The sequence below is a fragment of the Octopus sinensis genome, linkage group LG17, assembly GCF_006345805.1.
Source record: "Octopus sinensis linkage group LG17, ASM634580v1, whole genome shotgun sequence".
Classification (NCBI taxonomy): domain Eukaryota; kingdom Metazoa; phylum Mollusca; class Cephalopoda; order Octopoda; family Octopodidae; genus Octopus; species Octopus sinensis.
Window position 1 is genome coordinate 27883834 of NC_043013.1, and position 15287 is coordinate 27899120.

The following is a 15287-nucleotide window of genomic DNA, read 5'->3' on the forward strand; positions in this document are numbered from 1 at the left end:
AAGTACAAAGGAAATATTTTCTTAGTTGGAAAGAAGTTGGGGTTGGCAACAGAAATAGCATGTAGGTATCAAGAAATCTGCTTTGACTAAGGTTCATCTGATCCATGCAAGCATTGAAAAGTAGGCATTAATACAATAAGTATCCAAGTGATTAAGTGTGTGTGTGTGTGGGGGGGGTGTTACTGTCTCCTGGTCTTGACATTGCATGGTCATTTCCTTTCTTAATTTTCCTTGAAAACATGTCTGGTCACAGGGAAATATCATCTTGCTTGGAAACAAATGGGGGTTGGTGACAAGAAGGGTCTCTCTAACCATAGAAAACCTGCATTAATGAATTCTGTTTGACTTGTGCAAGAATGGAAATGTGGACATCAACATGATGGTGATGATGATGAAGAGGAGGATATAATGCAGCATAAAAAAAAAACAGTGAAAAAAAAACCCAGAAATTAAAACAAAAATAGTAGGGTATTAGTTTAACATTGAGGAAAATACGATGAAAGTGCTTTTAACATTTTGGACACAAAGGAAATGAAAGAGAAGAAGGAAATATAGAAAAAGAAGAATGATAAAGGAAAAAGGGGAAAGAATAGAAAAGGGAAAATGGATAGACAAAAGAAATCAAGAAGCGGAAAAGCCACAAGTTGCCAAAGTCAGAACCACCTTGGCGAGTGAGGTTAGTAGTTGAAGAGTGAAAAAAAGGGAGATAAATTGGGAGATATCAGTGTTAATAGAGTGCATGTATACAAGCAAGTATGATGTGTGTGTAATATCCTTTTTCTATTGCTTGTCTGTGTTCTCTTATTTTATGATGCGTTGGTGTGTGTGTCTGTGTGTATGCATTTATGAGTATGGTTGTGGCAGCTGCATCCAAATGTCTCATATATATGTGTGTGCATTTGCGTGTGTGTGTACGTGTTAGTGTACATGTGTGACATAGGTGGGAGCAGTTGTATCCATCGTTGAAGTGTTGCTGATGTTCAGGATTTAGTGATGGCTTCACCATACTGTTGTGTCTTTTGTCACACAACAGGGAGGCACTACATCTATAATCTTAGTGCAAAAAATCACTCATAATGAGTGCAAGTCACTAGATCCACACACACACACACAGATAAATATATATATATTTATATATATATATATATATATGAAGGCGCATGGCTCAGTGGTTAGAGTATTGAACCTTCGATGCTCTAACCATGAGCAATAGTAGGAATGTCAATGTATAGTGAGAGAGGGCGGTCGAAGTGTGACACACTGACACACAGAAATTAGTTTACGCATTTATTATATTAAATATGACAGCCTTCTATCAAGTTATGTCTACCAAATCCACTGACAAGGGTTTGGTCAACCTGGAGCTTAGTAGAAGACACTTGTACCAGATGTTGAACCCAGAACCACATGATAAGGAAGCAAATTTCTCACCATACAACGACAACTGTACCTAATATAGAATATATGGATATATATATATGTTAATATTTAGCAGAAGTAACAGTGACTCAAGGTCCAAGATTTTCATGTTTTAGCACATACATACACACACACACACACACATATATATATATATATACACACACATCATCATCATCCAGTGTTTTAAATCCGTGTTTTGTCCCTGTTAACAGGGGTGGCCGGATCTACCTCAACGCCATAGCAACCAAGGTAGGCAGGTGCAGCCCATCCCAACCTTTGGGCTGGCTGGCTGGCTGGTGCCCATTCTCCTTTGCTATCATGAAGCTTTTTAGGGGTTGGATTTTCTATGGAGAGCATGCCCTTGCTTACTCCCAACCTCAGTTTCTAAACATGAGTGGCCCTGAGACCCCTTTCAGAGCACCCTATCCTACACACACACACACACACACATATATATATATATATATATATATATATATATATATACATACATACATACATACATATGTGCACATGTGTATGTGAGTGTGTGTGTGTTATGAAAAAGGAGGTAGTCAGAACTTTTATAAAAATTATTTATTTATCATTTTCATCTTTTTTGAGAGATTCATCAAAAAAGTGCTAAATAAATAATTTTTATCCAAAATTCTAACTACCACTTTTTTCTTAATATATACAAATTCGATGACTGGCATCCATGCTAGTGGAGCACTAAGAGTACCATATGAGTGAGATCGTTGCCAGAGCAACAAGCTGGCCTCCATGCCGATAGCACATTAAAAACACCATTCAAGCATGATTGTTGCCGGCATTGCCTTACTGGCATTTGCACTGGCTCCTGTACAGGTGGCACATAAAAAGCACCATTTGAGCGTGGCTGTTGCCAGTACCACCTGACTGGCCCTTGTGCCGGTGACATGTAAGAACACCCACTACACTCTCGGAGTGGTTGGTGTTAGGAAGGGCATCCAGCTGTAGAAACTCTGCCAGATCAGATTGGAGTCTGGTGCAGCCATCTGGTTCACCAGTCCTCAATCAAATCATCCAACCCATGCTAGCGTGGAAAGCGGACGTTAAACGATGATGATGATAAAAGCTGTATATCACTTCAAACAATCCATACATACATGTAGACAAAGAAAGTGTTAGGATAATTTTTGGAGAAAACAAGTGTAAAGGGAGGAAAAAAAATAAAAGAAAATACAAAAACAAATCAGACCCATATAATATAACTAGTCTCTTTTTTCTCTTTCTGCAAGTTGCCACCGCTTAGGCCTCGTAAAATGTTAGAATTTATTTTTTTGTTAATTAATCTCAGTGCAACACAAAATCATTGTGGGGAATGATATAATTAGGGGTAATGACATTGAGCAACCCTGAGCAGGCTAATAGTGATGGTGGTGGTAGTGGAGAGGAAGCAGAGGCAGCCAGTCAAATGCACAGATTTAACAGATCCAATATCAAAATGTTTTGTTCTATGGTTTCAGTTGAAATTCAGTATCTGATTAACATTGAAGTCATGTTCAGATCATCTGGTCTTTAAAGAGAGCTTCATGTTATAAAATGGTGTCAAAAAAAAAAAAAAAGGGATAATTATGGTTATGATACGCAACCACCATGTTATGAAATAGCTCCATGCTGTTATAAAGGAGCTGTCCTGTTATAAAATGGGACTCGTAGTGTTGTAACATGTGGTGATGATACTGGACCATATTTTATGATAGTATCTTGTTGCTTTTAAATGACACTATATCATCATCATCATCATCAATCATCGACATCATTTAACATCTGTTTTCCATGCTGGCATGATTTGGATGGCTTGGTGGGAGCTGGTAATGTACCAGGCTGTACCAGGCTCCATGGTCAGTTTTGGCATGGTTTCTACAGCTGGATGCCCTTCCTAATGCCAGCCACTTAACTGACTCTACTGGGTGCTTTTTATGTGACACCATCACCAGTGCTTTTTTTATGTGGCATCAGCACCAGTGCTTTTATGTGGCACCAGCATCAACAGGGTCACCAAGCATCTTGCAAGACTAAGAACCCTTTTTCATAAACCAATAGTGTTATAAAAAGGAACCATGATATAAAAATAAGGGTTATACAGTTATGAAATGAGAACATGTTATGAAATGGAATAAAATGAGGTCATGCTATAGAAAAATAGCCATCACAAGTTCCAATCCGCACTCCAGTGTGGTGAATTATGTGCCTCAGTGACCCTGAGGGCCATGCCAGAAGAGTGAATGTTCCCAGTATGCTTCTTGTGCTGGACAGGTCAAAGGATAGAGGCCAGATTAATATGGGCCATCTCTTTCCAGAGGTAAAAATGGGATTGCCAAGGGCATACACCTCTTTACGTAGGACCAACCCCAAATTGCATAGGGCCAACCCCTCCTACCTAGAAAAAAAAAAAGCAAAGTAACAGAAGAAGCACTAATGACAACTCAAAAACAACAAGGCCCAGAAGGTCCTCTCTCAGGGAAACATATAATGTGATGCAGCAAAATCTGAAAGGAAGTTGTAAAGCCAACTCCCTTTTTGATCACCAAGAGAAACAGCAGGATTTCAAAATGGGAATGTAGAATTCTCCAATGGGAGAAAAGCAGAAATGGCAGCCCAGAGTCAAGAACTGGAGAAATGTTGCTGATGGCCAATGCTCAATGAGGTGTGATTAAAGGAAATGGATGTTTAAATAATGGAAATACTGTCATAAATTATGAGCCTCACAGTTTGTTGTATATTGGGGTTAGGTGGTAATAAAAAGGGCCATGCAGGTATAAAGATGTCATTAGGAAATGTGATATTGTTTTAAAATTGGGAGCCATAATGTTTCAAAATAAGTTCATGTTGTTAAAAAAATGGGGCCTTGTGGTCCAAAAATAGGGGCCATATTGTTAAAAAGTCAGTTCACATTGTTATAAAATGAGATTTTATGGTTATGAAAGTGAAAATCTAGCATATGTGGTCCCTATGAAAATAAATGGTAAAGTAAATGCAGAATAAATGGTCCCTATGAAAATAAATGGTGAAGTAAATGCACAGAGGCTCTCTTATAGACACATTATTGATTGTATACAGTACTGAACTGCAAACTTATGGGTCTAGAGTTCAAATCTACTGCCCCAACTTTCTGGTCTTGTACCTATGTTATTAAAGGTAGAGCATTTGTAGAAATGTGAGTGTTGGACAAAATAGCTTGTGAGGTCTTTTTTTTTATATATTGTCCATAGAACATCACTAGAAGATTGAAAAGCAAAGCCAACCTTGGTGGAATTTGAACTCAGAATGTAAAGAAGGACAAAATGCTGCTAAGAATTTTGTCTAGCATGCTAACAATTCTGCAAGCTTGCCATTTTAATAATAATAATAGGCACAAATAGGGGTTGCAATAATGGTGGAACTGCTTGAATATTCCAGATGGTGCTCGAAAACTAAGGGGTACTACCTTAGTTCATTGCTGGCACTGTAATACATCTCCAGCACTAGAAGCTGTACAAAGACAATAAATAATAATAATAATCCTTTCTACTGAAGGCACAAGACCTGAAATTTTGGAGGAGGGGACTAATTGATTACATCGACCCCAGTACTCAACTGGTACTTATTTTATTGACCCTGAAAGGTTGAAAGACAAAGTCAACCTCAGCGGAATTTGAATTCAGAACAAAGACAAATGAAATGCACTTAAACAATTTATCCAACATGCTAATGATTCTGCCAACTTGGGGCCAGTCAATTTCATCGACCCCACTGCTCAACTGGAGCTTATTTCATCAACATTGAAAGGATGAAAGGCAAAGATGACCTCGGCAGAATTTGAACTCAGAACATAAAGATGGATGAAATGCCGCTAAGCATTTTAACTGGCATGATAATGGTTCTGGCAGCTCACTACCTTAATAATAATAACAATGACTATGATAATAATAATAATAATAAAGTCTTACCATCAAATATGTGATTTCTACAGTGTTCTCTAAGCCGTTTCATTCCTCGGCGAACTATAGTATCTGTTTGATGAGTTGCTAAATTGGGTTTTGTTGTTGAGAAAAACTCATTGATGGCTTTCTGTTTGTAGTTGTCAGCAGCAACAGTAGCAGTTAACACTTTGTTTTCAGTTTCCAAAGAACATGAAATCTGATTTTCTGGTGGAGACTTAACTACTGCATCGTTAGAACTGCTGACTTTATCAAAACAAAAGTCATCGATGGTTTTTTCATCATCCAATTTAGATTTCTGTAAACAATTCTCCGACTCTTGGTTATTGTTAAGAGTTGAAGAATTGTTGTAAGAATTCAATTTGTTAAGCGGAGGTTCATCTGAGCTTTGAGTTGCAGCCTGGCTATTTTCAGGGGAACGGTTAGAAAGAGAATCTTCTGAATAACTGCAGGTTGTTTGGTCATCCTCCTCTTCTGTTGAGGAAAAATTCTTCATAAATACATGAGAGGGGCCATTTTTTATTAAATCATCCAAATTTTTATTTTCATTGGATTCTTGGCAGTCTGTAGGTTCAAACCTGATTTCGCTGTTGGCGATTTGGTCAGATATTTCAATGTTCTTAGATTGCACACCATGATGTGGAGTTTGTTTTTTGTCTGACATTTCAACAACAGCACCATCTACTGCAGAAGATTGTAACAAGGTTATTTGAGAAGGTTCCTGCATCTGACTAACACAGTTATTAGTTCCACTTTCAGAAATATGATTGCTCCAAGAGCAGAGGGTAGAAGAGAGCACTTGCATATCTGATGAATGTTTAGTGGATTGATAGCTATTATCATAGGGCAGAGAAACAGGAGATGGAGACTTGCTTCCCCTCTCCTGTATACTAACAGGGAAACTTCTATCAAGGCCACATGATAAAGATGCTTCAGAAAGTGAAGAGCTGGGTGTTGGCGCATCTTCTGAGATGTCATTTGGAACTGATGCTGTATCAGTCAGCTCTTTTTGATGAGCCATGGACGGCTTTAATGTTGCGGATAATTCGTTTCTGTGTCCTCCCGAGACATCTATACTGCTATAATCTGGAGTAACAGCATCTAAAGAATCTTCTATTTTCCTCAAACATACCAATTTACCAGCACCATTGGTATCAACAGTTTCTTGCAAACAGGGGCTAACTAAAGAGCAAACCTCTTCAAAGTTATCTGATGTGTCAGAGTTGGTAAGTGTGTCAGCTGTTGCTTTATCCAAGTAGAAAGTGGACTCCCCCTGTATAGTTTGGTTCAACTGACTCATGTGAAGCAGCTGCTGTTGTAGGTGAACGGCTTGAAGTGGCACCGACATATTGGTGTTTCCTAAACCCCCCCAGTTTGCTGATAAACTATATATATTGCTGCTGTTCTCAAAACTGTTGCCATGATTAGGACTTAATAGCGTCGGTAGGTCCATGGCAGGGTTTAAGAATGGAGTTGCTGAGAAGTTGATTTTATTGTACTCAGTAGGTATTCCTGTACCGAGGATTTGTAACAAAGGCATCTGCATGTTGGGGACAACAACAAACTGAGCTGTTGAAAACTGAGATAAGTTGTTTGCAACAGTTGGACTTGTTTTATCTACAGTTGGTGTTCTGTTGCAATTGGATAATTTTGTGTGGATGGGGCAGTTGGTTGCACAAGAAAGTGCACTGTCTGAGTAGGCCTTCTGTGGTGCAGATTTATTTTGTATAGGAGAAACAGAGTCAGCAACGCACGCGGACTGGCACATGTTAGAAGAATTCTCTTTGATGTTTGAAACAATGCAAGCTGTTGTACTAGTTGGCACCTGTGGACTTGTCAATAGTTTCTGGGGCTGGCTACTGGAATCTGGGGTCAGATTGTCAGAGAGCTGGGAATGAAGCATTCCTATTTGTTGATGACTGGAGCCATTTACAGGCAGAGGACTGGCTATCAGAAGTGGGTTGGCACCAGATTGGTTACCTAAGGTTCCAACAACTTGCATTATGGGAGAATGGTTTAGAGATGTTTGTGAGATACCAACAGCAGGAATCAGATGAGTTAGGGTGTTGGTTACAGCTGATACCATAGGTAAGGACATAGGTGGCATCGGTGCATTCATAGCAACAAAAGGAAATTGATTGTTCATGAGATTAACTCCGAGGTTTGTCAATTGGGGATTGATGCACTGAGCCATATTTGGTAAGACGTTGTTATCTAAACTAGATAACAACTTCTCAGGCAGGTCTTCTATTGCTACTTTGGTGAAATTAGGACTGTTTTCTTTTGAACAATTTTTATTTCTTTGTTGGCATTCTCCTTGCTTCACTGTGGGGTTATCTGATGTTGGTAATGGCACAGTCTGTGCAGTGCTGTCCTTGCGATTGCTGGTCACTGTTGGTATTGTTACTTTGTGATTTGGAGATGAAAGCATCGTCTGAAATGTACCAGTAAAAGTACCAGGGGATGGTGCAGCAGATGTAGATGTTGACTGACCAATCACACTTGAGATGGAGTTCTGCTGCAAATTGGTCAAGGCAGCTGCAGCAGCAGTGAGATTGTGTGAAAGTCCAGTGCCACCGGTAATTCCATTATTAGCAGACGTTCCAGCCTGTTGAAACAATAAGGGTGTATTCTGTCCAGGAGTAAGGCCAAAACAAGTTCCTATTGCACAGGGCAGTTTTGAGGCAGAAGTTGTTGAAATGCTGGATGGCATAGTGTAGTTAGTAGATGTAGGAGAAAGGTTGACATTTAATTGCAAGGGCTGATTAATCTGAGGTGATCCTATAATCTGCTGCCCCAAAAGTACATTGATGGATGGAGCAGGAGGTCGTGATAGCTGGGCCCGTGCAGCAGCTGATAAAAGATTACTTGCAGGGAATTCCCCGCTGTGATTTAGAATTTGTTGTAAGCAGTTAGGTGATATACTTGATGTAGAATTGATGTTTGGACTGATTGTAAATTGTGCTAATGTTTGACAAGTGCTATTTGTTGGGTTTGCAGCAGTTGTTGGTACTGATGCTGATGTTGTTGTTGTTGCTTTAGACAGAATGTTTGGGCGCGTTCTTGACTTGTGTACATGTTTTAACTTTTTGTTAGCATTTTGTGTTGTCGTTGCTGCACTCACATGATTCTGATGAGATGAACTAGATTTTCCAGAGCCAGAACTGATTTTTGATTTTGAAGGACTTTTAGTGGTTGCAGATGACATGGCTAAAGAACTGTCAGTTCCTGGCACTGAACTTGATGTAGAACATGCATTAATCACTGCACCAGATGAGTTCAGCAAAGAAGCGTTTAACAACGAGCTGTTTTTAACAGTGTCAGGAGATTTAGTAAGAATTTCAGATTTTTCATTTGAATTAGGTGAAGATATAGATACTTTTTCCCTTGGTGATAATACTTTTGGATGATCAGCAGAAGGTGAAGAAGATGATTTGGAAGTTTTTTGTAGAACGGCTTTACATGAACTGGTTGATGAATTCTGAGGAAGTGAAGAAGAGTTGAAAACAGAAGTAGGAGATTGTTGCTCAGTATGAACCCATATGTTACCATTTGGTTCTTTCCAGTTAGTTATTCCTTGTTTATGTGGTGATCCTAGAACTTCCTGAGCAGGCTCTACCAACTGTTCTGTTCTTGCAGATGAAGCAATAGAGCCATTTACGATTTCAGTCTGTTGAGCAAGGTAGCCAACAGGATTGTCGATAAATGAAGCCGGTATATATTTGCTAGGAGGACTTGCTTGAGAAAGCAGTTTGTGTTTTTTGTTACATGTGCCCTTATGTTCTGATATACTATTGTATTTTTTCTTTTCTCTTTTAGAACGCATTCTTTTTACCTTACCGTTCTTAACAGTCTCTGATGCTACCGTGTCACTAACTGGAGAATACAACTGACTCAAGATATTGCCTGTATAAATACCATCTTGCAAAGAATTTTGTGTTATTAAAGGGGATGCAAACTTTTGGTTTCCAATTGTCTGCATGTGGAATAGCATGGAATTGGTCTGATTGAGCTGAGGATAGAAGCCAGCAGGAGTGGTGAGAACTGTATTTCCAGACAGCTGGAAGTTGAGAGCAGCAGCAGCAGCGGCAGCAGCTGCTCCAGCTTGGTTCTGATATGGAGTAAAAGCAGGATGTCCAGCAGTTAGAGGCGTAAGAGGAGATGGTTGTAGAAACAGTTGGTTCTTAAACTGATCAGATGGAAAGACAGTTTGGATAGTGAGAGGACTGGGCTGAATGCCTAACGCAGCAAATGCTGACTGACTTTGAAGATTAAGAACTGGACTTTGAATGTTGTTTGGATGCGTATGATCTGGACTAAAGTCTAATTTACTTGAACCATGGCAGTTGAGAGAACCTACTTCATCAGTTTGATCGACTGACATAAACAGTTTTTTACATGTCTCTTTTAGTGCATCAGTCTGTAACAGAGGCTGTTGCTCACTACCGTTCTGTTGTTCACTAGTGTTCTGTTGTATCGTAATAAAAACAGGAGATTTAATGATGTCAGCTGGAGGTGAAGTTGGCTGAGCAGTTTCAGAATTGTGATTAGAAGGTGGCTGTTGTGGAGTTGATGACTGAGAAGTAATATTGTTAACACCAGCAGTTTTATTAGCTAATACGGTTGAGTTTAAAGACGATGCCAGTTTAAGTTGGTCTCGTTCAGCTAAGAGTTGAGACACTAATATTCCATCGTATGGACTGGGGTGACCTTTACTCTTTGATCTCTTGCGAGGTTTGGTATCTGGAACGAAATAAAAATGACATTAATATTGAGAAGAAGAACATAGAAAAAGAAGAGACAATGAAACAATATCAATAATAATTTCCACTGAAACTTTTCTCCTCTAAATCAGTGGATCCCCAACCATTTTTTGAACCATGGATTGGTTTCATGCAAGAATTTTTTTGCACAGACTGGGGTGGGTAGGTGGGTGTCACATGCATAACAAAACACTATATGTGCATGCTATATAAATTAATTATTACATTTATAGTACATATATATATAAAACTGGCATTCCATCATTTATGACGATGAGGGTTCCAGCTGATCCGATCAATGGAACAGCCTGTTTGTGAAATTAATGTGTAAGTGTTTGAAAAAAACTCTACAGACATGCATATCCTTAAAGTAGCTTTTAGAGAGATTTAGTGTGACAGAATGTAATAAGGCCATACAACAACTCACTTTTGTCAGTTGACTGAACTGCAGCATCAAAGACACAATATGCTGTCCGGAATTGAACTCATGACTTTACAATTACAAACTGAAAACACTAACTACTAAGCCATGTGCCTTCACAATACATACACACATATATACATATAACACACACACATATATTCTTTTATTCTTTTTTTCTTTTCAGTCATTTTGATTGTGGCCATGCCACAAATCAACCTCAGGACCTATTCTTTGTAAGCCTAGTACTTATTCTACCCATCTCTTTTTGCTGAACCACTAAGTTAACACACCAACATCGGTTGTCAAGCGATGGTGTCGGAGACAAACATAGACACACAAACATACATACATACATATATATATATATAATACAAAAATGGGACAAGAATGCAAAACATCCAGACAGACGATACAAAGAAAATAAGGATGAGTCATTCAGAGCTTTTTATCCTCAGTCGAGTTCCAGATTATCTTTGCAATTTCGGCTGGTTATATATATATATATATATATATATATATATATATATATATATATATATATATACATATATATATATATATATGATGGGCTTCTTTCAGTTTCCGTCCACAAATCCACTCACAAGTCTTTGATCGGCCTGAGGCTAAAGCAGAAGACACTTGCCCAAGGTGTCACGCAGTAGGACTGAACCTGGAACCATGTAGTTGGTAAGCAAGCTACTTACCACAGGCCACTCCTATGCCTATATATATATTTATTTATATGTATAAAACATATATAATTCAAAAACATCTTGCAGTCTGTGATAGTCAATGAAATAGCAATTTATTCTTTCTGTAAGGCCTGGTACCAAATGATCGACAGCCTGATAGCGATTAAAGACTCTTGATCGAGATGAAAGACCGATTAGAAAAATAGGTGCACTGAGAAAAGGGGAGACAAATGTTAAAAATTTCTTTTCATCATGCCTCGCCTGGACATTGGAGTTTTGCAAGAGAAAGCAAAAATCTGTTATGTTTACATAGTTTTTAATGCAATTTTACTCTGCTTTATAGAAATCTAAAATAACAACAAGAACAAGAACAACAACAACACTTTTTCAGCTAAAGAGAGTTAATTAAGAGAAAAATTATCGTGATTTAACTTTAATAACAAGTAAACATACAACCAGTAAAAGATGAGATGCAAAAAATGAAAAAGAAAAACTCTCAGTTTTATATGTGTGTGTGTGTGTTGTGTTTGTAATACTAAATATTTTTGAGGATGCGTAGTACTTGTAATGCAAGGACACACAGACGAAACAAAAGAAGTAATATCACTCAAGTAGTCAGGTATTTTGAACAGCACTTGCATACATGTGACGTCCGTAATGCTTAATAAAAGAATAAATAAAAAATTATGCAAAAGCAATTCTTTATTTTTTTTTTAATATAGGAATAAAGACTGCATTAAAATATTCTCAATAACTTGTGCAATTGAACAGACCTCTTAAAACGTTTTTACATTAGCAAACAAGCAGTAACTGTGTATTATAAATATTTTACTGTCGTCACCACCATCCTTATGCCCTCATAATTGCTATCACTACTACTACTACTACTACTACTACTACTACAACAACGACCACCACCACTAACATTATCATTATAGTTGACTTTATAAAGCCAATTTTAATTCCACTAACAACATTACCATTATTCCATTAGAATAGTTGAGTAGTTAAAGTTGTGGACCATTGCTTCAATGTTTTATTAACTTTTATTAACTCAGGCATTCAAAATTGTTTTGTACACCTCCATCTTTCTTTTCTTCACCAAGGAGACACCTCAGCACAACCAGCTCCAAGCAATTACAGTCAAAAGAACTGACTTCACAGTCGAATGCTGGTTGCTGCAGCAACTTCAAACAAAATGTCTAAAATTGCACAGCTAATCAACTCATGATGTAAACACGATTCAACTTCTGTAAAAATATTTCCAATAACCTCCTTCTTCCTATTTGAAGACTTGAGTATGTTCTGGAAGTGAAGATGATTTTTGTCTATTTAATTGTTTTACCTGTGTGTGTGACAACTATAATGTTGAACAGTCTACTGTGCAGTAAACATTACTCATAAGCCATAACCAGATCAAATACTAAAATCCAATAGCAATGGAATAGAGCTCCCATGTCTGGATTGGTGTTATTACTGCATGCACCAGTAATTTGGATTGCATCTCCCGAAAAGGGCCACTTGGTGGATTAGCATGGAATCACTCACAAACATGTGTTAACATCTGGCACAAAGATGTGCCACCTCCTAACCCTGCTCACAGTCACTCACAAATATATAGCACATCTAATCCACAGATGTGCTACATGTCTCCTCTCATTGCTCTTTCTACCACTACTTCAGTGGCCTCTGCTTCCTGCAACTAGCTGGTTGGCTGATCTTGCATCCCCACTACCTGACTCATTCAACTATCCTCCTCCCATCAGCCATAGTGTGTTTACATCCTAATGCAGTCCCACACAACAATCAAGATGTCCGAAATTTCCTCCCCTGAATGTCAACCATTTCTACATTCCTCTCTGCTCAAGGTCTTTTTTCCTGTAGTTCTGTAATTGTTTTCCAGTAAGAATATTTATCACACTGACATCAATTGTCTTGGAAAGTAAGCAGAGACTTTAAAAAGAGTCCCTTCTTCTACACTAAACTATTAAAAAAGAAATAAATAAATAAAAAAACGCTGCCATGAACAGGGACTGTAAATATGAGTTCAAGAATTGCCTTCAGCAGGAAACCTAGAACTCAGCTTTTCAAACTAACTACTCCTGTAGTTTACTGTGTCAGCTTATATTACACCTTTACAGCTAGATAGATTGAGCTAAGTTAGAGTAAAATACATTTCTTTTGTCCTAGAACACTGTACAGTGTCAATAATAAAACACAAACCATAAATACTTCAGTTGGTAGATGCCAATAAGAAAAATACTTCTGAGACTTCAAAGGGCTTTTAAGAGTTGCAGATAAGTATTGGTCTTAAGGCATTGAAAAGACAACGAGAGATAAATCTTTTATCACAGGTAACTTTTCTTGACAGATAGATGAATTGAGCTTAGTATACAACAAATGTCCTGCCCAGAAACACAACCGAAATTCCTGTCAAATGTCTATTGTAAAAACAATACAATAAAAGTGACAATAAAAGTGAATGTGTGTGTATGTGTATCTGTTTTAAACAGTATGATTTGACCTCAATGTCACTTTCTAAGACTCAACACACAATTTCAAATCAGAATTTTTCACAAGTACATACAACAAAGGTATTTGTTTTTCCTTCCACAAAAATACGTTGAAGTTAATAACCAAGGAATGTAAACAATGCTGTAACTCCTGTAACCCAAATAATCTTAAATGGAGATTAATATACAACAGGACCATTACAAGATTCAGTTGACAGGGTTATAATGCTGTTGACTTAAGGTTTGACAATTTCATATCCTTTAAACTGCTTGCTTTTGCTCTATGCCCATTCAACTCTTTTCAATTCAGTGTATTACTGTTTTAATGTCCATTTTTTCATACCAGCATGGATTGGATTGAAATTGAGGCAGATTTTCTATGGTCAGATGCCTTTCCTGTTGCCAACCCCCACTTGTTTCCAAGTAAAGTAATATTTCCCCATGAAAACCAGACATGTTTTCCTGGCATATTGGAAATGACTGACACTGCTCACACGACAGTGATATTTGCTTACAACTCTTACACAATGTTGAGGCAAGGAAACAGTAACACACACACACACACACACAAGGATATATATATATATATATATATATATATATTGTTTAGAGGATTGCCTGGGAAGACTTGGGCATCAACCAACAGTTGGTAGATTCAGTGATGTTCATGCCACCATACCTAAGCTGACTTGAACAGACATAATTTCTGACAATACATCCACACATAGGAGGAACCTTGCAGGGTGGGTCTGTGGTATGAAGCTTGCTTCCCAACCACATGTTTCTGGGTTCAGTCCCACAGTGTGGCACCTTAGGCAAGTGTCTTCTCCTATAGCCTTGGGCTGACTAAAGCCTTCTGAGTGGATTTTGTACACAGAAACTGAAAGAAGCCCATTATATATACATACGTACATACATACATACATATATATATATATATATATATATATATATATATATATATATATATATATATGTATGTATATATGCTTGTTTGTCTGTGTGTCTTTGTATTTATGTTTGGTGTTTGCCCACCACCACCTCCACCACTACCACTGCTTGGCAACTGGTGTTGGTGTGTTTATGTCCCCATAACTTACTGGTTCGGCCAAAGAGACTGGTAGAATAAGTACCAGGATTTTAAAAAACAAGTACTGGGGTCGATTCATTTGATTAAAAAATTAAGACAGTGCTCCAGCATGGCAACAGTCTTAGAACTGAAACAAGTAAAAGAATAAAAAAAATGATAGATTCTCTATAACAAATGGTAGAGGTTTCATATAACAAATGGAGAACTGTTTCATATATTAGCCATGATATGCAAATAGAATCAGAAGAAGAATCTAGTGTGCTGCCGGGATCAAACCAAACACAGCATGGTTGTAAGGTAAAGTCATGAACCACAGCCTTGTCTAGGTGTCTGCCTAGGTGTATAAATATAAGAATATTTGTATACTCCTTTGTACATATGTCAATATGCATAGCCATTTTTACATTATATATATATAGGAGGCGCAATGGCCCAGTGT

At 37.9% G+C, this 15287-nt stretch overlaps 1 protein-coding gene across 2 annotated transcripts in view; it reads right to left on the reverse strand.

The window, feature by feature from the left end:
* The window catches only part of LOC115221117 (mucin-3A), a 444480-nt gene that overhangs the window by 12846 nt on the left and 416347 nt on the right, over positions 1–15287 (reverse strand). For both annotated transcript variants that reach the window (XM_029791334.2, XM_029791335.2), the window contains exon 4: positions 5376–10109. In XM_029791334.2, the coding sequence (XP_029647194.1) occupies positions 5376–10109 (4734 nt within the window). The remainder of the gene's footprint in view (positions 1–5375; positions 10110–15287) is intronic.